General features: G+C 56.7%; 7 protein-coding genes across 7 annotated transcripts; 4 read left to right on the top strand and 3 right to left on the bottom strand.

The window, feature by feature from the left end:
* Positions 1-88: 88 nt before the first annotated feature.
* B0T26DRAFT_757815 (Spo7-like protein-domain-containing protein) lies at positions 89-1,354 on the bottom strand (the record flags this gene model as incomplete). The annotated part of the gene is made up of 1 exon (XM_060446310.1): positions 89-1,354. One exon carries the CDS (start codon positions 1,352-1,354, stop codon positions 89-91), a length of 1,266 nt encoding a protein of 421 aa, XP_060289498.1.
* Positions 1,355-2,301: 947 nt separating this feature from the next.
* B0T26DRAFT_757814 (Alpha/Beta hydrolase protein) lies at positions 2,302-3,863 on the top strand (the record flags this gene model as incomplete). The annotated part of the gene is made up of 2 exons (XM_060446309.1): positions 2,302-2,463; positions 2,523-3,863. The coding sequence occupies 2 exons, from the start codon at positions 2,302-2,304 to the stop codon at positions 3,861-3,863; spliced, it is 1,503 nt and encodes a 500-aa protein (XP_060289497.1).
* A 2,367-nt stretch (positions 3,864-6,230) lies between these two features.
* Positions 6,231-6,927, bottom strand: B0T26DRAFT_659649 (uncharacterized protein; the record flags this gene model as incomplete). Its single annotated transcript, XM_060438969.1, has 2 exons — positions 6,231-6,377; positions 6,529-6,927. 2 exons carry the CDS (start codon positions 6,925-6,927, stop codon positions 6,231-6,233), a joined length of 546 nt encoding a protein of 181 aa, XP_060289496.1.
* A 2,641-nt stretch (positions 6,928-9,568) lies between these two features.
* B0T26DRAFT_757812 (kinase-like domain-containing protein) lies at positions 9,569-11,382 on the top strand (the record flags this gene model as incomplete). The annotated part of the gene is made up of 2 exons (XM_060446308.1): positions 9,569-10,402; positions 10,498-11,382. The coding sequence occupies 2 exons, from the start codon at positions 9,569-9,571 to the stop codon at positions 11,380-11,382; spliced, it is 1,719 nt and encodes a 572-aa protein (XP_060289495.1).
* A 1,298-nt stretch (positions 11,383-12,680) lies between these two features.
* Positions 12,681-15,928, top strand: B0T26DRAFT_757811 (uncharacterized protein; the record flags this gene model as incomplete). The annotated part of the gene is made up of 11 exons (XM_060446307.1): positions 12,681-12,906; positions 13,010-13,049; positions 13,168-13,301; positions 13,363-13,373; positions 13,431-13,686; positions 13,749-13,772; positions 13,827-13,946; positions 14,004-14,103; positions 14,155-14,401; positions 14,466-14,558; positions 14,618-15,928. The coding sequence occupies 11 exons, from the start codon at positions 12,681-12,683 to the stop codon at positions 15,926-15,928; spliced, it is 2,562 nt and encodes an 853-aa protein (XP_060289494.1).
* A 916-nt stretch (positions 15,929-16,844) lies between these two features.
* Positions 16,845-18,152, bottom strand: B0T26DRAFT_659407 (translocation protein Sec62-domain-containing protein; the record flags this gene model as incomplete). The annotated part of the gene is made up of 3 exons (XM_060438947.1): positions 16,845-17,039; positions 17,106-17,677; positions 17,774-18,152. The coding sequence occupies 3 exons, from the start codon at positions 18,150-18,152 to the stop codon at positions 16,845-16,847; spliced, it is 1,146 nt and encodes a 381-aa protein (XP_060289493.1).
* Positions 18,153-21,520: 3,368 nt separating this feature from the next.
* Positions 21,521-27,369, top strand: B0T26DRAFT_660362 (histidine phosphatase superfamily; the record flags this gene model as incomplete). The annotated part of the gene is made up of 7 exons (XM_060439029.1): positions 21,521-22,319; positions 22,520-22,634; positions 22,758-23,409; positions 24,286-24,421; positions 24,924-25,026; positions 25,666-25,701; positions 26,034-27,369. Coding segments are annotated over 7 exons (3,177 nt in total), but the record flags the coding sequence as incomplete, so codon positions are not given.
* Positions 27,370-27,636: the final 267 nt, after the last annotated feature.

The raw sequence follows: 27,636 nt of genomic DNA, 5'->3' as shown, positions 1-27,636 counted from the left end.
CCACCTCCCAGAAACTGGAATATTTGTATCATGTAAAACTTCGCACGCTAGCTTTACAGAGTTGTGCAAAAAAGACGGCGATCTCTCTTCATGGAGCTGCGGGGCCTGGTGAGCCAGCAGCATCGGCGGCACTTCTCTCCTTAGCAAGCGGCGACGGGATGTCTGGTGTGACGGACCGAGATTCTACTTTTGGTCGGGTTTTGGTGGCCGAGCCCAGTTTCTTCCGCTTCTTGTCAGACCCGTTAGATGCTGTGCTGGATCTGCGCATGATGCCAGGCTCTTCCGCTTCAAGCGTTGGCGTTGAGCTTCGCGACGTGTTTGACATACTTCCTCTCCGGACGCTGTTGCTCCTTGTTCGCCTGTGTTCTTGCACAACAGCCGCGTGACGGGGGTGATGGGCCTTTTCTGGGTCGGCCCGCACTATGTGAGGCTTCTCGGCAACCGACCGCCACCAGGGAAGCCACCAGAACCACCCGCCGTGTTCTTTGCGCAACTTGCGGTCCCGCTCTTTGAGCTTCGATCGAAGCAGCGCACGGCGCTCGTTCTCCTTCTCCCAGTACTCGGATCGGAACAGCTCCCAGTTCTCGCGGAAGGTCGGGGAGAAGGGCTTGGCAAGAAGCAGGAGCTTCACGTAGTCGCCGCCCGGCGACAGATCCTCCTCGTGCCCGCCCTTTTCTTCGTCCCAGTTGGTAACATGTACCGTAGGGTGGTTGTGACTTGCGAGGCTCAGCTCCTTATCAATCTCGCGCAGAACAGCCGGATCAACGTATCGGTACGACGATCCCGAGCTGGTTAACAGGCCGTAGGTCAGAAACCACCCAATGGTCGAGAGTGCCTCCTTCCACCACGGGCGCTTCATCACGACGAGCTTGCAGTTGAAGCCCCTCAAGCCACGGTTGGACATGGCAAACCAGCGGCGCGGCCAGCGCACGCCTCGCTCCCAGATGCCCGTAGCCCACACCAATAGGCCGGTCACGATGCCTCCCAAGAAGCACATCCTCTCAGTTGTCTCAACTACCCAGTACACGCTGCCGCCTACGCCGCTCCCGTCCTCGCGCGGCGCCAGGAAGAGAGCATATCCGAAGCCGACAGTCCACAGCGACAGCAGTGACAAGAAAAAGGTATGATGGCGACGTCGTGCACGGAGCTCGAGATACTGTGCGCGCAGCGAGGCCTCGAGTATGAGCAAGTTGAGGTAGATCATGGACGGCGAACTCGGCGTGTGGCTGAGGGGATCGCCAGCCTTGCCCGTCGACGAGGCGATAGGGCTGGTGCCGCCAACAGCCTTGGAAATGTCCCGCCCGGGCAATGCCACCGGAGCGCCCTTTACTATCGAGTCGAGCGAGTCGGCCATGGCTCTATAGGTCGGTGGGGGGGAGGACCCAGGTGCGCTGTGCAGAACCCGGGTTCCGCGGCCCCCGAGTAAAGACGGCGAGATCAAGAGGCTGGATGCTGAACGCCGGGATGCTGAGCAGTCGGTCGCTGTCAATGTCGCATACGGGACTCAGATCTTTATCCACCAGCTGCTGCGTAGCAGAATGAGGCCGCAATATTTAGTTCGGGTTGCTATGCACTAGGAATGAAACTGCGGTTTTGGGCTTGCTTGTGTTCGCGGTGGATTGTGGAACGGTTTTCGTCGGGATGTCGGGTGCTGCCGTGTGATTACGAGAAACCTAAGGCGCAGCTGAGCTTTTCTGGCACAGGGGCCATTCCCAAGGCACCTCAGCATCGGCACACGGAGCTAACCCGGAAGCGAGACCGTCTGCCTGCGGCATGGCATGGACTGAATTTGTCTGGACTTTTTTGAGCTCGGGCTCCAATCTCAGGCTACTGTCAACGTCATCGGATTTAGCGGTGGTAATAGTGGAGTGGAGGGCCGGGCTGCGTTGGCACGGCAGGGCCGATCCTCTAGCCAGCCACAACTCGGGGAGCGGAGCGATGCTAAATCCGCGGATGTTTGCAACTCCCCTTGGGCTAGGCTTACTCCTGGAGCATGGCAATCGGGAGGTTGCGTAATCAATGCACCCTCTTAGTGCGTATTCTGCGCCAGAGCGAATGCGAGACCCCTGATCCATAGGTCGGGAACGCAGTCGGCCAGAAAGATCGGACTAGCAACCGCCCCGACAAAATATGGTTTCGATAATAAAGGGCAGGTCCCGCACCCTCTTCGCTGCACTGGTCGTGATGCGGAATACAGTCTCTACATCAATTTTACGCCCAACGAAATTAAAGCTCGGCTCTCTCCTCTCGAAGTCCCAGTCGAACATAACACGCAGCAACCCCGTTTTGCGGTCCAACAAGATGTCCAACGACGCCACTCTCCCCTCGAAACCGGCGCAGCCGCCATCGCAGTCGCCGTCACAGACACGATCACCGCAAGGACCAACGGCCGATGCCGATGGTAGACCAAAAGGTGGCATTTCTTGGTTTCCCTTGGGCTACAGAGAGGCCGTACAACAGTGGGTATGTTTTCCTTCTCGTATTGTACCGACCTTCGGGCAAACAGGACTGATGCCCACCAGTGGACAAGCGTGTCGGCTCGCCAGGCCGAGCGAAACGTCCTCTCCTTCATCCCCCACCTTCGAGAAGCCGACGCCGATTCCTCGCCACTCCAGGAGATGGCCAAGAGCGACCCGTTTGGCCAGAGGGTATGGCGCCAGTCCTTGGTGAAACTCTCGGGAAAGGATCGCGCACTCAATGAAGTCTCGGTCGAGCGCGTCGGCGAGAAAGCAGATGACACTCTTGTCATGCTCCACGGCTATGGCGCAGGCCTCGGCTTCTTTTACAAAAACTTTGAGCCTTTGTCTCGCGTGCCCGGGTGGAAGCTATATGCTTTGGACATGCTCGGCATGGGCAACTCGTCCAGGCCGACCTTCAAGATCCACGCCAAGACCCCCCAGGAAAAGATCACCGAGGCCGAGAACTGGTTTATTGACGCCCTTGAAGAATGGCGGCGCATCCGTAACATTGAAAAGTTTACGTTGATGGGCCACTCTCTAGGCGGCTACCTGGCCGTATCATACGCTCTCAAGTACCCTGGGCGGCTCAACAAGTTGATCCTGGCCTCTCCCGCCGGTATCCCCGAAGACCCGTATGCCGTGAATGCGGACATGCCCGAGCCCGAAGAATCGACCATGGGCAACGAGTTCACACAGGACCAGGAAAGCATCGTCAACGGGAAGTCCGATGGTGGAAACATTAATTTTGTTCGGGCCACCGACAAGAAAGCCGCCGCGAAAGCTAACACAACAACTCCGGCTAGGAGACCAATTCCCGGGTGGGTTGTCTGGCTGTGGGATGCCAACGTCTCGCCATTCAGCATTGTCCGCCTCGCAGGACCGCTCGGGCCCCGCTTCGTATCGGGCTGGACTGCGCGCCGGTTCAACCACCTGCCCTCGGAGGAGAAGCAGGCGCTGCACACGTACTCGTACTCGCTCTTCCGGCAGAAGGGGAGCGGCGAGTACGTGCTGCCGTACCTATTGGCGCCGGGAGCCCATGCCCGCAGCCCCTTGATACGTAGGATCCAGGAGGTCGGGCGGCAGATCATCACGCCCGCCACCGAGACGACGCCCGCCGTGCGCGAAACCGGCTTCCCCATCGTGCTGATGTACGGCGAGAACGATTGGATGGACGTCGCGGGCGGATTCGCCGCAGAGGAGAAGATCAAGCAGCGCATTGTTCAGGCGTTGATCCAAGGCACCCCGGAGGAGAAGCGGAGGGAGAGCGGCAGCGCTAAGGTCCTCGTTGTGAAAAAGGCGGGGCACCACCTCTACCTCGACAACCCCGAAGAGTTCAATGCGTTTATCCAAAAGGAGTTGGAAGAGACAAGAAAACAGGGGCTCAAGCGGAAAGAGACGAGCTAGCTTGCTGCTTAAGATTCTTGTGTGACGGCATCCCGCCATTTCTTTTCCTTTTGTCGCTTGGATACCTTTGGGCAGAGAGGTGCGGTACTGCTAACGCCATTGCATGACACGGAGTTTAAACATATATTTGGTTTTTAGAAAGGCCTAGAGCCGGGTGACGGGCGCTCTTCGCGGTGCCGAATGCGAGGCAAGACTAGCTAGGCTTGACGGTGCCTAGGTCAAAGAGGAGGCAGCGATTGTTTTTTTGGGGCGCGTCCTTTTTACGAAAGCACTTTTGACTTTTTATAGTAAAATGCTGTAATATAGGCGGCCAAAAGTCGTCAGTGGAAGATGGGAGACTCGACCGTGCGAGACAGAATACTCTGCCGTTTGGTCTTGCTGGATTTATATACCTGCATACTTTTTTTATACAGTTGACCCAATAGATATAATTCAACTCTACGTGTTATTTGTCACCGAGTTTATACAAGTTTTAAGTACTGCTAGCTTTGTACACTTTATGTCTCATAATGTTCTATTGATGCCGTTTTGCGTTGTTGTGAGCGATTACTAGCGTGATACTGTTCTCTGGCCATATCAACTCGATCCATGGACTGAGCTGGAGGTTGTGAGACGACTTGGCATGATCCCAAGGCCTACAATAGACACTGTACTCTACGCCTTCAGACAAAAACCGGTTGCGTCTTTCACTTCGTGGACTGGAACTTGAACTCTCTGCGATAACTCCCACAGGTACCTAAGTCTGGTATTCACCATCGAGATAAGGCATTTGGTGAAGTAAAAAGGTGAGTTATCTTTTATTTATCAACTGTATCAAGATGTCATGATTGGCCCCTTTTACTCTATCTATTGTATGTGTAGAAAAATAGAGGCACTCCTATTCGTGCTTCTAGTAAGCGCACAAAAATTTCAATAGGGTTTTACCTTATCTCGACATGTAGCAATGCAGTGATCTATAGGGGCAATATCTGGCATGCTAAACCTCGTAATTCTAATATTTGAGATGTGTAGGGAGGGTAGGCAGATAGACATGTGTCCGTTCAAGCAAGGCCGGTTATTGCAGTGCTGGGGTATGAGACAGACACGGAAACCAAACAGACCAAGTCTTGTAGGTGCCCGTCTTGCAAGCATGGTAAGAGCTAGGATGTTTTCCTGGAGACAAGACGCACTTTATGTATTGGTAAAGTTAAGGGATGGGTAGGTGGTGAGTCGGGTTGGCGGAGTGAAACTAGGGCGGATGCGGAGCGTGAAGGTAGTGGTCGGGGATTTGGAGCGAGAGCTCTTTAATGTTCTGCGGACCTACCCGAGTTACATAGGCCGGTAGGTTGTCACTACGGCTTTGAATAAGTTGGTAGTGCGGCAGGCGGTCGAATGGAGAATATCTCCGGGGTTGAAGGATTGGCCGTTGGGCTTATTCACCGTTTGCGCTTTTCCTCCCTTTCTCTTTTATCATTATTTTCTCTTTCCCAGCGCAGCGTGTCAGTTTTTACCCGTTTCCTGTCTCTTTGCCTTTGATTCTGTGATCCAAAAAGCCGAGGACGTCGATTTTCGGGCATGAGGGTCGTGAAAACAGCCTCTTTGCTCCCATCGGCTGGCGAATGCAGGTCAGGGGTGCGGTGATGTGGAAATATTGACGTTCTCACCCCGGCTAGCGGCCGGCTGGATGGTGGTCTCCAATTTTCCCACCTATTGGCAGCAAGCAGCCGGCATATAGGCAGCCCCCCTTACCTGTATTACACCTCATTCGTCAATTCGACTTTTCCGCAGCATGCGTGCTGTGCGTGCCCGGTGGCCCGCGCTCGCACCACACTACCGCCGCCGTCTCATCAGGCCACCACCACCGAGGAAAAGCTAGGAGGTGGCCTCGAAGCGGGCCGCATGAGCGGATGCTGCTGGCTTGGAGGGGAGACGGGAAGGGCGAGCAAGGTGGCCGCGCCCCCTGTTTGGTCAGAACAAGCCATCAACCTCAACAAAAGGACTCGGCTGTCACAGCCGCGCGCACAGAGGAAGGATAAAAGAATAGAACGGTCAAGTCATATGTTTGTCTATGTCTCTGATGACATGTATCGTTTGCTTTACTTCTGTTATATATCCCGACAAGAGAAATTGCCAGAGAAGACCAGGCGGCAAGGTAAATGTCAAAGAATAAACGACAGCCCTACATACAAGATAGACATATCCTGAACGGATACAGATACTAAGGTAGGTAACGATAAAACAACCATTGAACAATAGGAGGTATCCTCCAGAAGCGTGGGCCTGTTCGGTCTAAAATGGAAGATTGTATCCAACGTCCGAGAGAAGAAGAGAAAACCAGCGAGGAGCTGTCCTGAGACACAGGCGCGGGCGCCCTTGCTTCTCTATAGGCTAGGGAAGAAGGTCCTTGTAGAAAAAGGTCTCGCCCTTTTTATCGTTTGACAGCACGCGACTGAACTGGGGCACCTTGCCGATCTCGATGTAGCCGAACTTTTTGAACGCCGCTTCGGCTACGCTGCCCGTCTCGGTATTTACACGCTATCAGGTTTCCATATGTTAGCAGCACGATACTTGGGCGGATTGGCTTACCCATTCGTTGGCAAAAGGGCCGTCAATTGAACCCTTGTGGCAAAAAAGCACAAAGGGATCCAAGCAGTAGAGAACAAATGGAAAGAAGAGGAGGACATACCAGCATGGTCCGGCCCCTCTTAGCAGCTTCGTACTCGAGGGCATCGACTAGGGTTTTGGCGCCTCCTTGGCGGCGGTACTTTTGGTTCACCAGGACGGCGTCGATGCGGCCGCGGAACGAGGCCGTCTCGGAGCTGGAAAGCCTGAGCATTGCGAGGCCGCGGAGGTCGGTGCCTACCGGCTTTGCGCCGGGGGCCGTCTCGGGCAGGAGCAGGACGATGACTCGGGTGCCCTGATTGGCCTCGGCAAGCCTCTCCTTCCACCACGGCAGCAGCTTCTCGTTGGTCAGGGGCGGCAGGAAGGGCCCTATCATGTGGTCGATGGTGATGCACGACGCATGCAGGGCGGCAATGTAAGGGACGAGGTGGCCATGCTGCTCCGAAGAGAAGATATACGTCATTAATGTTGCCATATTTTCTTTTTTGGGATTTTTCAAATGGCGTAGGCCCTTGGTCTATCTGGATTCCTTCCTGGTAGGGCGCGGGGTGGGCGATGGCCGCGCAGTTGCTTAGGCTAGCTACTAGCGACGACTCCAAGGACGGGGTACGGTGTGGGCGACCGAGAGAAAATATGGGTAAGGCGGGAGGCGGGAGGCAAGGGAGGAGACGGCAGTGAGCGAGCTATAAAAGCCGCCTGGTTTCTCTCTACCCCAATGCCGGATTTTCTTTTTCTGTTGGGATTCGGACGAGAAAGCTATGGCATTACGACGGCGTCACTGTCATGTCCCCTCGTCGCTCGATATCACAGAGCGTCTGCAGCGGGGGATAGGAAGCCACCAGTTAGCCAATTGCGCGCATCGCACGGCCGCTGGATAAGGTAGGTAGGTGAGGAGGTAGAAAATGTCTCAACCGGCCGAGTCTGGCGGCGGGAGGATGAGGAGGGTGGGTGGGAGGAAAGGATGGGGGCACAAGACTACCGACCGGATGAGGGGGGGTTCGTGACGGCGACCATCACCGACCTGACCTGGGCCAGCTTGCTTGCTGGGTGAGCCATTCCATATGTAGGGAGGTAGTAGGTAGTTAGGTATTGTACGGAGTACGGGTACGATATACCCAACCAAAGTCATGGAAGGTACAGAATACATACCAAAGAGGCGTCTAGATTACCCAACACACACCCAGTCGAGAATTAAGACGCAGTCGCAACAAGCCAGCGCTCCGCTCACCGGTCGCCTCGATAGGGCAAGCGAAGGCCGTAGCGGGTTTGGCACTTTGCAGGACGGGAATGCAGGGCCCCCAGCAAGAAATAAATGCTACGACGAAGAGGGTGTGAGGGCGTGTTTGGCGAAGATATTAATACGTTGGGAATGCGGTAAGAAGCTTACTTTTATTAGCACTGGAGGTGAGAAGTCTGTCTGTATGCATGTATTTACGGAGTACAGACGGGAGAGAGCTCAGAGCTTCAGGAACGGAGCGCAACTCGCCTCGCAACTTCCATGCTACTGGACAAGAACGGTGTTGCTGTCCGCCGTAGCCAGTTGTGTCAGGGCCCCTGGAGCTCAACCCCTAGTGCGGATGGACCCCCCCGTTTTAAGGCTGAATTGATAAACCTTCTCCCAGTTTTCCATGGCATGGAGAGTGGCAACGTCCCTGTCGGGCGAGGCTTGAATGGACGGCAGCCGTTTCGAGTGCCCAGCCCACAGGCACTGCGGTTCAGTGCCTTAGTGCGGGGGCTCCCGGCCTGGCCCGGGAAGCACCTGGCCTCCTGGCCTGGCGGCTGGCAGGGCCTGGAATTGAGTCTCGGCACCGCTCGTGCCACAGGCGCGGAAGCCGAATCAGAGAGTGAGCGAGCGAGCGAGCGAGCGTCACGAGCATTGGATGCACTGAACAATCACGCGCCCGATAGCTCCTGACTCTCCTATCCATCCATCCGTATTTTAATTCCATTCTTGACCGGGAATGACAAAACCACCATCTCACTCACACCACTAAGTCGGCAAGTTATTATCCCACCACCGACTCGACTGTGACCTCAGCAATTGGACCCATATGCATCGGGGGCCTGCACCCGTGGTGGCGGTCCCCCCTTCCAGGTTCCCCGTGGAGGGGAAAAGAGACGCCTGTGCTACGTCAGAAAGACTGTTTGCCGCCTGCCTCAAATAGGTTGTTCCTGTTGTGCAACGCTCTCGTGTGCCCAGAACGTGTCCAGAGCATGCCAATCATGTGCCAGCCCAAGCCATGGCGGAGAAAGCTTTCCCCCTCGTACCCCTCCATCTCCAGCTTCTCCCCGCTCGGGTCACCTCTCAGCCGGCATCGTCGCCAGTTCACATCACCGCCGGATGGCAGCAACTGCGCTTTGGAACGGAACCGCTCACTACACCAAGTACGAATAGCACACCTACCTACCCTACCTTGGGTAGGTAAGGTAGTTGTGCTAGCCAGCCGCCCGCAAAAAGCTGAGACAGCCCATTCCCGTCCAAGAACCGTTGAAATAATCTAGCGGAAATATTTACCTAAAATTTACTCCGTACGGCCATAATTTTCGTGCTTTTCCGGCTGTGGGTGCCCAATTATACGATCGTGACTTGTTGGCCCACGCTGGTCAGCATTGGCGCTTTAAAACACAATGTGGAAAAGCCGCTGGAGGCCGACATCGCATCATCGTTCTATTAACTGTCAAGCTTTCTGCCATGATTTCGTCACCCGCACTCCGGCCTGGTCGTTGACGGGGGAAGCTGTCTATGACGGCTTCCTAACCAGAGCCGAACGGGCCGCTCCCATGCCCGGGTCTATGGCCGATGCGGCGCAGGAGCTGGGGGACGTTGGGAACTCATGAAACAGTCGAGGCCAAACCCCAGGTCCGAGGCCAACCCCAAAATCCGCCTCGTTGACTATGAGTACCTAGCTCCCACGAGACACATTGTCGAAAAGACCCGAATTATATATTCTGGTTGATTGACACCGCTTCGCCTCTCCTTCGTGCTGTGAGATAATACTCTCCATCGTTGTTGAGAGTGCAAGGCTTGAAGGATCTTGTCCTAGTCACTGTCCAGATCTTCTTCCCCCCTCTCCGCCATTGGTCCAAAGCTTCAAAATATCGCAATGCCGCGATTTCAGCCTAGCAAGGAAGAAATATCCTTGTTTGATATATACGCGGAGAACGATGTTGCCAAAGCAGTCTTCATAGAAAACACGAACAGTTCCAAGATGGTGAATCAAGCCGACGGGGAGCCCTCTTTTATCCCCGTCTTTCTATATATCAGGGAGTATGGCATAGGCTCTACTGATATCGAACTGTCAGAAGCCGCTCCGGCCATTCGAACCGTAAAGGAGCCGGCCTCCAGACCACCTCCAAGACGACTACTAACATTTGCCTCCGGGCATGGCGATGTCCAGCTGGGGAGGGAACATCACGACGGAGACTTGCACTGCTACCTCTTTCTTGACCCCGATGAAGGCCTGCTCTTCCTCCATGTCCTCCGAGGTAGCGCCAATGTGATGGCCGACAACAAAACGCAAACAAAGTATCAGGAAGAGGGTATGCCGGGCTACCAACAACTCGTCCCTGACACTGCCGACAAGATTTATATCGATGTGGGCAACGCGAGGCTCGTCCTTGAGTGGAAGCCGCTTCACAAGCCGCCGAACCTCGGCAGGTCCCGCGAGGTACGCAAAGTAATAGCTCGGCGAACCGTCCAGACGATGGAGATGCAGGACGACGTTCCCGAGGAGGAGAGAGTCTGGATTCTGGGCCGCCGTGTACAATTCGGCGACAGCGAGAAGCCAGCGTGGCGCATACTCGGTGAGGGATACTCTGGCATCGTTTACGAAGCGGGTGCGCCGGGGGGGAAGGTCTTCGCTGCGAAGATGATCAAAAGCGAGGTCCACGCCTGGAGTATTGGAAATGAATACAAGTGGCTCAAGAAACTCAAGCACGTGAGTACTATTTCGACCAGTCTAACAATCCCTCAAGACCTAGGAACTCCGTAGTCCCTTTGTTTTTCGTGCTGACATGCCCGGTGGTTCGGCAGGAAAATGTCATCGAACTTGTCGGCTATCAAGGAGACGAGCACGAAGGCGGCGCTTTCAGGCTATCCCTTCTCCTATTCCGAAAGTATGGGGTTCTAGACCAGTTAGAATGGGGCCACCGCCATTTCGACTCGGAGAGGCAAAACTTCACCAAGGATTTCGAACTGTGTACGAGTCCCGTGATGACTGATAGACTCGTGGACGACCTAGCCCGAGATCTATGGCGCGCGTTTGACTTTCTGGATAGGCAAGGAGTCGTGCACAGAGACATCAAGGCTGACAACGTCCTATTTGATCCATGCTACTATCCCTCGAGTCTAGATGGCGCACGCTCCGATAGGGATCCCGGGTATTTGTTTATCCTTACAGATTTCGGCCTGATTCGCGAGTCGAGTGACAAGCCTCCGAGAGGCCATGAACTTCCAGAAGAAACGTATCGCCCACTCGAGACCTTGGACGATAGCTTAGACAAATGCTCTGACTGGTGGGCAGTGGGCATCTTGCTTGCTACGGTCGCCGGTTACATATGCTTGGACGAGGTTACATTATCCCGAGACGGGTGGTGTATAAAGGCCCAATCCCTTGGCGCAACGCCACCTGGGCTAGAGGAGGATCTCCCGGCGGCGCTTGGGAAGCCGGGAGGAAGCAAGACGGACGCGGAAACCGACACACGACGACATGGGCTCAAGCTCTGGTTTGCTTACCTCGAGTGGCTCACCAAGCAGAAGGACAAGGATGACGAGTTCATACTCCCGCAGGCGTACCGTGACTTACTGGTCCAGGATCCCTCGAAGCGCAAGTCCCCAGGGCACTGCCTGGAAGAGTTTGAAAAGAATCGTTTTTACTTGTTAAAGGGAGAGATGGCGCATGCAGATACGGAATCATGATCTCTGGGAACGAGCCACGAAGTTAAAGCCCAAGTAGGTGTAATTACTAGGACGGGAAAGTACTACCTGAAGAAGCCGTTGTGTTTGTCGTAGGCCGCCTTGATATAGGTAGTACCCGGTCGATTGTCGTCCGGCGGGAACGCCTCTTCTAATAAGCATTTTAATACGATCGATCCGGAAAGGTCAAAAAGATGGAGTGCCAAAAAGTGCAAACCCCACCGTTCGGCTGGCTGCGGCATAGCGCAGCTTTAATGGCAGCATTGGCTGCAACCGAGTCCATACAGTACATACATGCATCTAAATCGCCCGAGCCGTTATCGTGACTGCGAGGCAGGAAAACACGATAGCTGCCATCGCATCACCTCAGCCCTACATCATGCACCATGTACGGATATGTATGTCAATGTACGTACATACGGCGGCACTACGGTACGGTACGATTGAGGACGGGGTGGCTGTCCAAAAGTCACAAATCCAAATCCAGAGAGTCAAATGGCAAACGGCAATTCACGATTAGCAATTCGGAGTTTGCAAATCGCGTCGGTCAGAGGCGAGCTGACCTGGCCCTCATGCGCAAGAACCTCATGAGGATGGCATGGGATGCCCGCTCACCTCTCCGTCAGCCCACGTAAGATCCGGTAAAGGCTGGTTTCGTCTCAAGTGTGAAGAGGCTGGGGGAATCTCACGGACACGGGCGGGCATGCGGACGTGGGCGGGCTGACTGGCGAATTGATAGGTACTTGGTGACTCTATGCAGGCCAATGGCAGTGCCAGAAACCAAGATCCCTCGTTTCATCTCCTCAGCTCTGAGGCAAATACACGCACCCAGCACGCACCCGCGGTACACACTTGGCAGCAGCATGTCTAGGTAGATAAGCTGCATTCAGCTATGGAGTATCTATCCGTAGCTCGTGGGACTTAGTAGCACCCCGCACTGGTCAAGGGTCTTCTCACGCTCGGCTGCTCTCTCACTCCACAGTACACCTACACTCACTATTCGTGCTATCTTGCACAGCACACCTTGACTTAGCTTCTGTCATATCCGGCATAAAATAGCCACTTCTTACGAGTGAGTGTTTGGTCACATCTGTCCTGTCCATCGTTGCCCACGCCTTCGTCCCGTCTCGTAGCAACAGCACAGCGGTTTTCCGTCTCCTTGGCCGGTCTACCTTCCCCGCACAAACGAGCAAACACTTGGCTCTGCTCTGTAGCTTCTCTGCTCTGTAGCTCTCGAACCAGGCACGGTATAACCGCCCCTTGTTCCTCGCCCTTCTGGTTTAGGTAGTTCTGCTGCTGCCATGGGCCTACGCACCATGTTCAAGAAGATGGAGCAGAACTTTGAGGAGTTTCTCGCCGGCGAGAAGCATTCTCACACCCATCTCGGCCACGGCTGCCACGAGGACGAGTCCCACGCCGAGTACAGCAGCAACCGCTACTGCTCCTTCGCTCCCCAGTCGAGCGGCCATGCCAAGTGGTATGTCGACGGTGCTTCGTACTTTTGGGCCGTGTCCATGGCCCTCGAAGGTATTTGTTTATTTATTTGCAAAATTATCATTCCCACCCCCCCTCCCTTTCGAGGTTAATCCTTTCCTCAGGATTGAGTGGTGCTGACTATTTGTCCCTCCAGAGGCACAGGAGAGTATCTATATCCTGGACTGGTGGCTAAGGTAACAATGCTCATTATTATCATCGTCGTCGTCATCATATTCCTGTCTTGTTCCGGGGCTCCCTGGGTTGGTCACCAGGGCCCAGTAAAACTAGGTCTAACCCAAGAACCACCTGTAGCCCGGAGCTGTACTTACGGCGGCCTCCTGCCCGCAATGCGCGGTACCGGCTTGACAACCTGCTCAAGGAAGCCGCCGAGCGTGGCGTCAAAGTGAATGTCATCGTCTACAAAGAGGTCGAGAAGGCCTTGACCTGTAAGTCTCAGTCCCGGGAAGTGAAGGCATGCATGCAGTTCGTCAGCTAATGGCTCCATAGTGAACTCGATCGTAAGAAAGCTGGCCGTTCCGGAAAACCTGCCCCTGACTAACAAATGCGCCTGCTAGCACACCAAACATGCACTCGAGGCCCTGCACCCCAACATCAAGGTGTTTCGGCATCCCGACCACGCGCCCAACGGCAACGATCTCGTCTCGAGTTTCAAGGACATATCCCTGAAGCCGATCGACCTGGCCAAGGCTTCCAAGGATGCTCTCTGCGCCCTGTACGGATCGTCCGACGACATGGTTCTCTTCTGGGCCCACCACGAAAAGCTGTGCCTTGTTGACCGAAAGGTGGCCTTCATGGGCGGCTTGGACATGTGTGAGTCCTGCCAGCCTAGACTGCTAAGTAGTGCAAGAATTCTGACAAGTTTGGCTTCCCAGGCTTCGGAAGATACGATACCAACAGTAAGTCTGAATGGGGTCTACATGCACACAGTTCTTGGGCTTACGTCGTCGCAGGTCACCCTATTGCGGATGCGCATCCCGGTAACCTTGACGACATCATCTTCCCCGGCCAAGACTACAACAACGCCAGAGTTTACGACTTTGAAGACGTTGAAAGATGGGAAAACAACAAGCGTAAGACAAGCCGTGACTCGTTGCTTGCAGAGTGAAACGCTGATTTGTTGATGGCAGTCGATCGTACCAAGAGCTCGAGGATGGGGTGGTCCGACATCAGCATCAGCCTCTCGGGCCCCATCGTCGATAGCCTGTTGATTCACTTTGCCGACCGATGGTGGGTGGCAGCCCCGAATCTCTCTCCGCCCGTCTGTGCTAACAACCGCAGGAACTACATCTTCAAGCAGAAATACACGAACCGAGATATTGGCAAGTACGGGCTGATCGAGTCTCCGTCTGGCCACACGGGCGCGCCCAACAGCCTCCTTGGCGGCGGCGACGAGTTCTTCGGAGGCCTGCACCACCATTTTAGCCGCCGCATGCACAACATCTTTGGTGGCGAAGAGGGCGAGGAAGGCTTCGTGGAACAACCGCGGGAGAATGATGGCGCCCATATCCAGCTGACGCGGAGGCAAGTTCTAAGAACCCTTGAGCCCCTGTTCCGGGGCCGCATCTCTAACGATGAGCAGTTGCACCAAGTGGTCCTCGGGCCTCAGCACCGAGCACTCGATTGCCAACGCCTATATTTCTGCCATCACAAATGCCAGGCACTACGTCTACATTGAGAACCAGGTCCGTGGGTTTTCTGTTCTCTCGGTGCCTCGAGCACTTGCTCACCTGTCTGTCTCCAGTTCTTTATCACGGCCACTTCGGACGAGCAGAAACCCGTTGCCAATAAGATCGGCCGCGCAATTGTCGACCGGATTGTCCTGGCTCACCAAAACAACGAGGACTTCCACGTCTTCATCCTGATGCCCGCCGTCCCTGCGTTCGCCGGCGACCTCAAGGACGACGGGGCCCTCGGAACCCGTGCCATCATGGAGTTCCAATACAACAGCATCAACCGCGGCGGCCACAGCATCATCGAAACACTGCAGCAGGAGGGAGTAGACGACCCGCACCGGTACATCAACTTCTATAACCTGCGCAACTACGACCGCATCAACACCAGCGCGGCCATGGGCGAGGTGGAGCGGCAGTCGGGGGTTCCGTACGAGGACGCCCGCCGCGACTACGACAACGAGTACGAGCACGGGGACGGGTACCGGCCCAACGACGCCCCCTGGTCGGAAGAAGGCGAAGACGGCCAGTACCGGCGGTACCAGGAGGCGGCCAGCCAGGTCACCGACCAGACGTGGGACACGATCGCGGCGTGCTACATGGACGCGGGGCCGGACCTGCACGGCCTCCCCTGGAACGGCACGCCCGAGTCGGAGCTCGACGCGTTCGTGTCCGAGGAGCTGTACATCCACACCAAGGTGCTGATCGCCGACGACCAGCTCGTCATCTGCGGCTCGGCCAACCTCAACGACCGCTCGCAGCTGGGCAACCACGACAGCGAGATCGCCGTCGTCATCGAGGACCCAACCCCCATCGCCAGCGCCATGGGCGGCCAGCCGTACACGGCGTCCGCCTTCGCCACGTCGCTGCGCCGCCAGCTGTTCCGCAAGCACCTCGGCCTGCTCCCGGACCAGAAGCCCGACGCGCCCAACGGGAACTGGACGCCGGTCACGCACGAGCAAAACACCTACGACTGGGACTCACCCGCCGACTCACTCGTCCGCGACCCCATCGCCGCCGAGTTCCTCGACCTGTGGCGCGGCACGGCGCGGCGCAACACGGACATATTCAGCCGCGTGTTCCACCCGGTGCCTAACGACGCGGTGCGCACGTGGGACGACTACGACGCCTTCTTCTCGCGGCACTTTGTGCTCCCCGGCGAGGACGCCGGCAAGGCCCAGGAGGCCTACGCACAAGGCAAGGTCGACTACGGCCACGTCGTCCGCGAAGAGTTCCCCGGCGGCGTCGCAGAGCTCAAGGACTGCCTCGCCGGCGTCCGCGGCAACCTGGTTGATATGCCGCTGAGCTTTCTCATTGATGTGCCTGACATTGCCGAGGAAGGGCTCGAGCTCAACCACCTCACTGCGGAGCTGTACACTTGAGCGAGCGATGCCTTTTGATTTTTCTAGGGAATCGCTTTTGCGCACGCTTCAGGGTAGCTGGGGGTTCTCTTTTGGTTGGTACTTGTCTAGGTGGTGCCTAGGTTGGATGGGCCATGCGATCTATCGTCCAGAATATTGTCCATTTCTTTTTTTCTTTCTTTTCTTGGCCCCTACTTTATCTGTCTTCAGTTACTTTTCAATATCTTGGTCCTGCGTCGCAGGGAGCTAGCTACGCACCTACTTAGCCTCATCTTGGGGATATGTTTCTTGGATCTCCTCCGTCATTGTTTCTGCTTCGCTCCCGACCGTTCAATACCGGATCCCTCTCCCTCCCCATTTGCTTCTACCTGCATGTCCCGTAACAACGGTTGGTCGTGTCACAAGGAACAGTGACTACCTCTCGAGCATTCCCAATGGGTAAGGCTGCTAGATCTGTAATGCGCCATTACCTGAGGTAGGTACGTAGGTGTTTACTTTTGTGATGCCTGCGATGGTATTCCAAGTCTTGAAAGAAACCCGCAGCCAGAGCCATAGGAAATATGACTAGCATTGGTAAGTAGCAGCTCGAGTAGCGTAACAGATGACAGTAAACAGTTAAGGCCTGCACGGGTTATGTACCTAGCTCAGAACCAAAGCTCCTCTCGTTCTCATTCCATTTCATTTTCCAGTGTAGCCCTTATGTATGCATATTATGCTACCTACCTTGTCTCTAACGGGGGTTGGCGATTTCAGAAAAAGGAAGCACTCATTCCCGAGAAAAATCTACATACCCCCGCGGGTAAACAAACGAAAACACACACACGCAGACACACGCACTGCCAATAACCGCCGACGGGCATCGCCGAAAGTACTACTTTTTACTACCTGCAACAAAATACGCCCCTAAGACATAGACACCTGATCACCCAATAGTCTCTCACTCGTCATCACCGAGCTCTTCGACGCGGGGGGCTACGTAGCTCCGTTGGTGCGGCTCCGTCAGGACCTGTGTGGCGGTGGCGGTCGTGGTTGCCGTGGCCGGTGCGGGCTGTCCCGTAGTAGCGGAGAAGGTGGAACCGGCGCTAGCAGAGACGGCGGATGACTTTGACTTCTTCTTCTTCTTGGGGTTCGGCTATGGCAAATATCAGTATATTCTTCTGCCTTTAATAAAAATCAGGGACGACAATACGAAACTTACGTCATGCCAAGCCCAGACGGGCTTGAAGCTCTCGACAACTGACACGTCCTCCCAGAGGTTGGGGAACAGCCAGAAGCCAGGGGCGAGGACAAAGTAGGTGATGCAGAAGAGGATGACGCGGAAGATGGCCATGGCGAAGAAGAGGCCGAGGAAGATGAGGAAGCCCCAGCTGAGATAGTAGACACCCATGCGCAGCTTGGCAGGCCACAGCGGGTACAGCACGACGGCGAAGATGACGAGCAACGCGAGCGCCGCGTACACTTTGCGCATGACCTGGCTGCCCTCCCACAGCCACGCGTAGTACATGTCTTCCTGGGCCTCCTGCTGCGGCTCGATACGCACCGTCCACAGGCCTTTGACTCGCTTGCCCTTCTTGCCGTGCGAGACGCCCGGCCCGTGGTCGTGCCCCTCATGCTCGTCCACTTGGGTTACGCGCAGCGCCAGCATCGACATGGGCAGCAACTTGAACGTGTTCTCGAGCGACGCCCGGTCCGTGATCTCGGGCAGCGCCGGGTTCTTCTTCCGCGCCTTTTCGTACTCGGGCGACTGCAGTGCGCGGAGGGCTCGTTTGACTGCGGTACCGCCAGGTCAGCTTCGGTTCTCTTTTCTCTTCTGTCTGCTTCCTGTGTCATATGGAGACTAGATGGGAGGGTTTCCAGCGTTCTCACCTCTAAACATGTCCTTGCGCTCCCCGTTGAGGATACATGTGCGCGGCTTGAGCGGTTGACTCCGCAGGAACTTGGCGAGGGCTACTGCGACGGGATTCGGAGGGCCTGGCACGATAGGTTGCGGCTGTCCCTGTTGCTGCTGCTGTCCCTCGTGCTGGTGGGAATGGGGATGGGGGTGCTGGTGCCCCTGGGCTTGCTGTTGTTGCTGCATCTGCTGCATCTTGGCAATCTGCTGCTGCTTGATGCGCTCAATAAATTGGGGAACCGTCATGCCGGCCTTCTTCGCATCGGCCTCGAGCTGTCTCTGGAAGGCCGCCATCTGCTCGGGCGATGGCTGGGCTATGGGCCCTGGAGGGGGCATTGGGCCTTGGCTTTGCATGGTGACGGCGATCGAATCCCCTGGCGACGGGCTGGCCGAGTCTCAAATACCTGCAGGAATCGATGTCGAGATTCAGACCTGCCCAGTGCGATTGTGTGGTGCAGAGTGCTTGGGGCGGAAACAGCTTTGCGGTGTTTGGCGATGTGGATGACGCCTGAGTTTGTGTGGCCTCGGAAGGCAAGCTGTACTTTACGGATTACACGTCTCATCATCCAAAAATCGGATAAGGACCCCTGTTCGTTTTCCCCAGCCGCTAGCTGGCGCCTGGTCCTTGCACGCTTTTGCCGGGTCCCTGTGGTAGGGTCATTGGTTTTCAGCCACAACTCAATCGTGTTCTGGAGCATTATAACTCCGAGCCCGCTTGCTTGGCAAACAGGCGTGTGGCTGACAGTCTGTGGCTGTTGCGAATTGAATTCGCAGCAACCTGGGTTAGGGGGGATGGTGGGGCCTGCAGGATAGGGTCGCGTTTCTAAAGCCACAAGCCACTGCGAATGCAGATCTGAGATCATCGAACAGCGGGTCCTGGTGTGGCTTGGCCATCGTACATGCCATGTCTGGGATCGGAGAAAAAGCGGCTGGCCTTGGGATAGGCGACGGAATATATGGCCGCATTAGGTCCGGAATCCACGATCAGGTCGCTTCTCTGTCGACCTAGAGTTGTTTCAGCCCACCTAGGGCAGCCTATCCAGCGGCACGGAGTTTCCGGTTTGGCTCTGTAAGCTGCTAGGTACGGCTGCACGAACGACCTGGAGGCTCCACCGGGTCGCCTGCGAATCTGCGATGAGAGATTCCGAACGCCGTCGAGATGGCGCTAATTACGACGCCCGGCTCGGGAAATTTACCTCAGGTCTTGCTGCCACGACCTCAGGAGTCTGGGCCTGAACAATTGCGGCCGATATGTTCGCAGGGCAATTCACTACTGTATGAACATACAATACGAACTGATCTGGGTCTAGGTATGCACAATCCATCCGTACTGTACCTGGATCCCTCAAGCCACTAGTCGGCGACAAAGGCGTTTACGCGGCGAAGAATCAATAAAGCAATTTCAACCTGCACAGGCGACTTCGGCTCTGCCCAGGCCAGCGCTAAAACCCGCCGGTTCGATGCAGACTCTCTGCAAGTGACGATATTTGACATCTGCGTCTTAATTATTCCACAGCCTGGTTTGGGCCACGGGCGAACACGAAAAGAGGTTTCCTCTCACCTCAGCTTGAAAGTGCCTTGGCCGGTCGGTGCCCCTCCAGATCCGTGGCATTGGCGTGCGTCACGGTTTGCCTCTCGGCTTCTGGTCCACTGGAGGCGACAGCACTGGCACTGAAAGGACCGCAACGGGACGCTAGGGGCGGGAGAGCCAATGATAGGCTGCGCTCGACGAGGCCCAAAAACCCAAATGGAGAAGAACGAAGAGCGGCAAACCAATCCGTTGCGTCGGCCGGCTATTCAGGAGAAGGCAGAAAACTAATGGAAAAGAAACAGAGAACGCCCTACCGGTTTTGTTTTGTGCAGCCGCGGTGCCTTGCATGTGTCGCCCGCAGCCAAGTGAAGTTTAGTGGGTGAAGATGGAAGTGTCCGTGTTTCGCGACTCTGCGAGTGCAAGCCCTCCCCATTCGGGCGGCCGCGATCGAAACATGTCGCCAGTCGCCAACAGTCGCCAATCGCCAGTCGCCAGTCGCCAGTCGCCAGTCGCCAGTCGCCCGCGGCCAGTCATCCAGTCGTCATGCAGTTACACTACCTTGCCTAGTGCCCGGCCCAGGGGCTCATTGCGTTGCACACTCCCTCTATTCCGTAGGTAACTTATTGATCAACAAGCCCCGTGAGCGCGAGGGGGAAATGTTTGGCAACATGGATGAACGAAGAATGATGAATGGATGGCTCGCTGGAAGGCATCCGTGACGGAGCCTATCCGACCCCTTGGGGCCGTGCAAAGGAAACACGGCTAGATACCGGCCGCGGATCGTTGCGGGTCCTGCTCGCTGGCTGGCTGTGGCCTCGTGCTGTCTTCTGACTTCTCTCATCCTGACTGCGCCGACGAGAGACCCTAAAATGGGAAAAACAGCTCAGTTTCAGGAAAGAATAGAAGGCACTACGTCGGGCGTGCTTAGGTGCTGTGAGCGGTGGCCTTGTCAACCTGGCTGGCTGGCATGTTGCTTCCTCCGGGGTTATAGCGGCTCTCCTGATGTCTTGGCCTCTGTGAAAGCGACCAGCGACCCCGAGGGGAAGAAAGAAGGGGATCCGAACGCACAAACGATAACTGGCCCAATCTGGATGGCCCACGAGACCCCCCCCTTCTCGACTCTCTCGTCATGGAAGAGCGGGCCCTTTTGTGGCAATGCGGTGCAGTAGGTCGCGACCACGGGCGTGGTGTGCTCGCGTCCAAGAAAAGACTGAGACATGGACTTTGAGTGCGGCACCGTCGACGGCACACGACTGGCTGGGGCGCCGAGCCTGGTGTGTAGCGCCCCCCATCCGATACATGATGGACCCCCGGTTTTGTAAGCGCCAACTGGTCCTCGGCCACCCCCCGCCAGCCTATCAGCGTCGGCCCTGCTGCAACCTCACCTCTGCCCGCAGTCCCTTCCACTAACTGACGTTGGAAGTCAGCGCTGAGCACAGAGCCGAGAGGCCAGAGGGCGGCGCTCAGCCCGGACGACAGGCGCACTTGGGCATTGTATTACATGTACATCTCTACATGTACACACACTAGCCATGTGTGCGTGCCCATGGGTGTGTGTGCGACTATGTCTTGTCGGCAGGCTAGGTAGGTAGGTGTGAGGTGTGTTGTGTGTGGTATGGGGAAAGTGGAGGGGCGGGCCTGTCTCTTGACAACCTGCCTGCACCACGACAGGACAGCAGCCAGAGGCAGAGGGAGGCAATAAAGATGCAATGCTCCGCCGTCCGCGCCGTAGCTTTGCGAGCCTCCTCGAAGTCTTGTCTTCCTCCTAGTCCTAGTTCCCGCTCCCGTCATGGTGAGCTTGCTTCTCTCCATCTACTGAGACGAGTCGCTGGTCGCTCTGTCCTTCGTTATTCCCTCCTCGATGGGCTCGAAGGCATGAGGCACCTGCCCCGTCATCGCCGGCATCGTCTGCGTCTGCGTCTGCGTCCGCTCCACCTGCACCACCGTCCCCGACGGCAGCATGGCACCACCTGAGCCGCACAACTCGTGGCTCCGTTCGATATGTTGCGGGTCCGACGAGCCACCTCGCACGCCAAGTAAGTCAGACTCCAACTGAGCCCACTCGGCGGGGACACACGGACTCTCCGTACCCAGTTCTTGTTGCCTTGTTGGCAGTTGAGACACATCTCACCCCCTTTCTCTTCTCTTACTTTCTCATCACATCACCACGGTTGCTTATAAGTCAACAGCTAGCGAGAAATCCATCACCGTCCTTCGGGACCAACCCGCTTTCATCCCACAGCCCTCAGCAGTGCCGGCATGGTCCAACGAGAGGACTTATGAGAAGACTCTGCAGCGAGAAAGAGAGAGATTGGGCACTTGGAGGTCAAGCAGCCGAGGCAGCGCCTCGTCATCCTCCTTCATGGCGCACTGGCACCAAAGGGCGTCGTCCTCGAGGCCGTCATCTCGCCGGCCGCAGATATCGGGTCCCACGAACTTCCGCCATCTGCAATCAGAGTCGTTCCAGTTTGCCGGCACCCAGGGCTCGCCGGGGACTTACATGTCGCCGTACATCCAGGAGCGGCCCATGTCGTTCCGGCCGCTCGAGCTAAGCATCTACGCGCCCGAGAACCAGCTCTCACCCATATTACCACATCTTGCTGGCGTCAACGACCTCGTCTCGCCGCCGCCACCTGCGCACACCTCGCTCGGCTCCAAATGGGACTCGAGCACCGCAACCCTCACCCACGAGCGGAGCTACTCGTCCATGTCCTTCCACCTCCCACGCAAGCACCTCCGCCAGGGATCCAACATGTCTCAGGCCTCGCAGAACTCTCTCACGCCGCCCAGGCAAAGTTCGCTGAACCCGCCCAAGATCCCACCAAAGTCGAAGGCGCGCGCATACACGGCGCCCAGCGTCGACAGGATAGTCGAGCGCATCGCCAGCGCCATCCTCGAGAAGGAGCGGTTGGAAGCCGAGATCGAGTCTGTCATTGAGCGCCAGAGCATCTACATCAGCAGCCGTCCATCGACTGCCTACAGCGTACGAAGTGAGTCAGATCGCGCGTTCCCCCTTTCCAGTCCAATTCAATTTCCGTTCCCATTCTCACTCCCATTCCCCTTCCTCCACCCTCCACCTGCACCTCCGCATCTACTTGTGCCTATGCCTGTGCCTGTGCCTGTGCCTGTGCCTGTGCCTATGCCTACACCACCCCCGGGATTTCCATGCTGACAGGCTCGCCCAACCCAGACTTTGAGCCAATGCCGTCGATTCCGGCGCTTCCTGCTGCGGCACCGTCGTTTGCAGAACGGCTCAGCACCGAGGGCCGGCCACGAACTGCGCCGTCTCGGATTTCCAACAACGCGTGGGACTCGCCCTCGCCGCCCCCGCCGCCACCGCCGCCCTCGCAAGACAAGCCCCTGGCACTAGCAGCTGCCGCATTTGGCTCTCATCCAACGCAGCCGCAACTGCCGCAGCAGAGACGAAGGAGCCCCGGAGACAGCCGCTCCGGGCGGTCCGGAGAGAACTCGCTATCGTCGTCGCCCAGGCAGCAGTTCAACGACGGCACCGGCGGCGGCGGCGGCAGCAGCAGCAGCAACCGGCCGCTGGCCCCGCCGCTGCCGCTGGTGCTCCGGCCGCCGCTGCGCAAGAAGAAGTCCTTCTCAAGGGTGTCGAGCTGGCTCTTCCCCAACATCGGCAGCAGCAGCAGCAACGCCGACGACGACCAGATACAGCAACAGCAGCAGCAGCACCGCCGCGACATCAGCCTCGACTCCATCACCAACAAGCCCAAGCCGGTGCGCGGCGGCGAGGGCTTCTACCAGTGCGTGGCGCCGCCGCGCACGAGCATGGACACGCTCGAGTCGGCGTCGTCGTCGACGTGGGAGACGCGCGACGAGGATGACGAAGACGACGAAGACGACGACGACGACGACGACGAGTTCAGCAAGACCCACACCGTCCCCACCACCACCTGGTCGCCCGGCAGCAGCCCTGTCATCCAGAACACGCCCAAGCACACGCCCACCATTGAGCAGATCACCGAGTTTGCCGCCGCCGCCGCCTCCGGGTCCGTCCTCAAGGTCCCCGGCAAGGCCCAGCCGAGCCAGACCCACCAGACCCAGACCCAAACCCTGTGTGTCGGTCAGGACCAGGGCGCTCGGCCGCTGAGCGTGGGCGTGGCCTATTAATATCTTCTCACTTTGCCGATTTTTTTTCTTCATATTTAATGCAAGGCGATCGATTGTTTTGTTACGTACTCGGCATATATAGATTAACCAAACTAGGGAGGGGGCTTTTTTGCTTGTTTTCTTTCTCGTCTTTGTTTTACATATATATACTCCCTTTTTGGATCCCCGTTGAGGGCGAAAAAAAAGGTGCACTACTGTGGCATTTTGTCTACGCGGAAGATAGAACGGACAAAAACATTTTGGACATACCTACTTGGTCGGACCTGGCCTGGACTGGACTTGACCGAGCTGGACTGGAACAGGGAGGGAAGTGTGGGGGCCGGTGGCTTCCAGGGAGAAAAGGGCTTGATGTCTTTTCTGGAACTCGTGCGACGGGACGGAGGGTGGTTTGGGAATTCGGGGCCATGGATCGTGTAAGTTACATGTTGGTGGTGGTGGGTTGGGTTGGGTTGGTGGTTGGTTGGTTGGGGCCGTTGTCATCAGCCTCTGTTGGGGGTGTGGGACGAGGGACGGGGGGTTACATGTGCTGGATTCGTGCTTATGATACCATTGCTTTTTTTTTTTTGCTGCAAAATTGAAAGAACCCGTTTATTTGGGGACTGTTCGCTGCGTATATCCAATGGATCGTTTCGTTTCACGACTTGTTTACTGTGGTGTTGCTGATGTTGCTCTCGGGTGAGGCTTGGAAGCAAACACCCCTGTTTGTGAAACATACATTAGGTGGCGGTTTTTCGAACTCAAGTGTCAACCAACAGAGTTTGAACAGACAGAGAAGCTCACGTAATTCGCACCGCGCAAGTTGCTGCCGGTTCCAGAACGTAACAGCACTGCCGGACTAGGGTTCGGGGTTGCAGTTGGCGATGGCCGTCATCTCGGTGCGAGTGTGTTTCAAATTCCCACCCAATATTGGTTGGCTACAACATGACGGCTTCGCCCGCTCCCTCTCCTTCTCCCTCTCCCCGTGCAAGGCCGCAGGGCTGGCTTTCCCGCTCGGTTACCCGGAGAATAGGTGCTAAAAATAGACCTGTCAGAGAATTGACCGCCTTGAAGTGATCAAGAGTCCACTTTTGGGGGCAGCGCTCACACGTGGCCGGGTCGTGATGACGATCATTTGGGCTTCTTGATTCCTGTTGTTGGTGCTGTTGCTGACCACCTTACACAGCTGTCATAAAAACACTGAATACAAATCCGCGCGTAGGCGCTGCGTCATTTGCGCAAAAGTTCCATACTTGCACGAGTGTGTCTATGCCCAATAGGCAACAAGTGAAATCTGGTTGCGGATCTGTCCGGATTTTCTCGGCCGAGATGTCAGAGATGAACCGAGCCGTCCTCAGCCGCAGTGCTAGCAGCGCACGAACTCCCAGCCATTCTCCCCAATTCCGAGATAGCGATCACAGTTAATTCGCCGAAAATCTAATGTGAAGCCTGTACACTGAACCCTACGCGCTGTTGTCAAACGCGAGAATATACGCGACCGCATATGTATATCTCTGGCACGGCCGCCATCACCAAGGTTGCCGCGCGATTCGGGGCGCTTCGTACCTTGCAGAGAGCGGCCGCCCTGGCGTGAACTGCCAGGTCAGCAGCCATTCCCGAGCCTTATAAGCTTCCGGGCAATCAGCCAGCGAACGGCGAGGCACCAATGTCTGTGCTGTTTGGTGCCAATATCCGCCCAGTTCCTCCTGGCTTGGCCATTTAGAAAGCATGGCGACAAATAAACTCTCAGTTTCACAGGACTTCGTGCTTCTGGTGTCGTTGAAGTGAATCGTGCGCACAGACTTCGAGCCTCTTCCGCTAGCGGGGCCCAACTCAGCCCGTCTTGGGATGTGGGGTGGTGAGGGGGGGAGGGGGGATCTTCAGCTGGCCCCAAACACAACTAGTGGAAAGGCGGCAGGTCCCCTACGAGCAGCATCCCTGTTAGCTAGCGACGACGACGGTCTTCTCCAAGACATGTGGCGTCGCAGAAATGAAGACAATTTCTGGGCACCCTGATTGTAATTCTCCTGGAAGCAGTATACATACTCCGTAGTAGGTGTCTTGCCTCATGACTGCATCTGCCAATTGTCGACAAATCTGCAAATCTGCGGTGCCGCCAGTCTGAAGGACCGTTTGCGCCCGGACGCCCTCACGCTGCCCCTCGGTCCACTCCTCCGTCACCACTGATGAATCCCGGCAAAGAGGGAATCAAGGTTCGATACTACCCAGTATAACCGAGGCACGCTGCATACGCGAGCCCGGCCGGTCTAGACTGCCGCAACTATGGGGTTCTTGGACGCGATGGCGTCACTCAAGCGCCTACTCCCTCGTGGAAGCCCACCCAAGTACACATCTCTACCCAATGACGAGCCCCATCGCCGCCGTGAGGACGAACAGCCCGCGAGCGCCCGCCCGAACCACAACAAGCTTGCACTCAAGCCCGCCGCCGCTGCCGTCATGATGGTGGCTGTAATTGGCTTCGTGGCTGTTGCGTCCGTGTAAGGTGTCCCAACGTTGCGGCAGCCGAACGCCCAAATCTTACGTCGGAAGGGGTAATAATGTTTACCTATCTAATGCTGACTTTGCCGCAGAAGGAGGGGACACAAGGGCAATCAGCCCGTCGTTAACGCGTCCCACTCGTGGGGCCAGTACTCGCCCTTCTTCTCGGTGCCCTCCAATATTTCTACCCACGTGCCTGCCGGCTGCGCCCTCACCTTCGTCCAGCTTCTCCATCGCCATGGCTCCCGGTTCCCGACGGCCAACAAGTCGGCAGCCTACAACGAATCCATCACCAAGATTCACGACACCGTCACCCACTATGGCCACGACTTCGCCTTCATCAAGGACTACCAGTACACGCTGGGAGCCGACCAGCTGACCCACTTCGGCCAGGAAGAACTGGTCGACTCGGGCGTCTCCTTCTACCAGCGGTACAAGTCGCTCATCAGCGCCTCGCCGAAGCTGCCCTTTATCCGGGCGTCTGGTCAGGAGCGCGTCGTCATGTCGGCCCAGAACTGGACTCAGGGCTTTCACGACGCTCTGGTAGCAGAAGATCCGTCAGCCGGACCCAACGACGACCTCCCCTACGACATCCTCGTCATCCCTGAGGCCGATAACGTCAACAACACGCTAAACAACAAGCAGTGCCCGGCTTTCCAAAAACCCCCGTACTCGGAGGTTGGCGAAAAAGCGCAGGAGGTCTACGGCGAAAGGTTCACCAAGCCCATCATCGCCAGGCTGAAGAAGGGCCTGCCGGGCGTCGAGTTCTCGAAGCCGTCGCACGCCGTCGCCTTCATGGACCTGTGCCCATTCGAGACGGTAGCATCGCCAGCAGGGCAGCCGCCGTCGCCGTTCTGCGGCCTCTTCTCGGCGCACGAGTGGGCCGGCTACGACTACTACCAAAGCCTGGGCAAGTGGTACGGGTACGGGCGGGGGAACCCGCTGGGGCCGACGCTGGGGGTGGGCTGGGTCAACGAGCTGATCGCGCGGCTGACGGGCAAGCACGTGGTCGACCACACGAGCACCAACGCCACGCTCGACGGCGACGCCGCCACCTTCCCTCTCGGCCGCACCCTCTACGCCGACTTCAGCCACGACAACGACATGACCGCCATGATAGCCGCCCTCGGCCTCTACGCCGACACGCCGCCCCTCTCCAACACCACGCGCCACCCCGCGCGCGACACGGGCGGCTTCTCTGCCAGCTGGACCGTGCCCTTTGCCTCGCGCATCTACGTCGAGAAGATGACGTGCGGCAGCGGCAGCGCGGAGCGTGACGCCGCCGACGAGCTCGTGAGGGTCATTGTCAACGACCGCATGGTGCCGCTGACGCTCTGCGAGCCCGACGACCTCGGCCGCTGCGAGCTGGGCAAGTTTGTCAAGAGTCTCGACTTTGCCCGGCACGGCGGCCTGTGGGATCTGTGCACTAAATGATAACGAGATATATGCCCTCTCATCTTCTCTGTCTTGATTTTAATATCATGTTCGTATATATGGCAAAACGTACGTTGACTTTTTGTGGATATGAGCTTGCGTTGTTGCGCACAGAGAAGCTGGCGCATCTAGTGCAGCTTGTTGGAGCGTGGTTCAGCCCCGTGCTATTTACGTAGTATGTCTTGTACATACCTATTTAATTAGTTGGATTTACTACTGGGTTTGGTGTTTGGATCTATTGTACCGTTGAGGCTAGGAAAAGCGAAG

This window comes from Lasiosphaeria miniovina (genome assembly GCF_030549165.1).
Source record: "Lasiosphaeria miniovina strain SMH2392-1A chromosome Unknown B0T26scaffold_9, whole genome shotgun sequence".
NCBI classification, from domain to species: Eukaryota; Fungi; Ascomycota; class Sordariomycetes; order Sordariales; family Lasiosphaeriaceae; genus Lasiosphaeria; species Lasiosphaeria miniovina.
The sequence above is the reverse complement of the archived record's forward strand: the minus strand, read 5'-3'. Positions and strand labels throughout refer to the sequence as shown.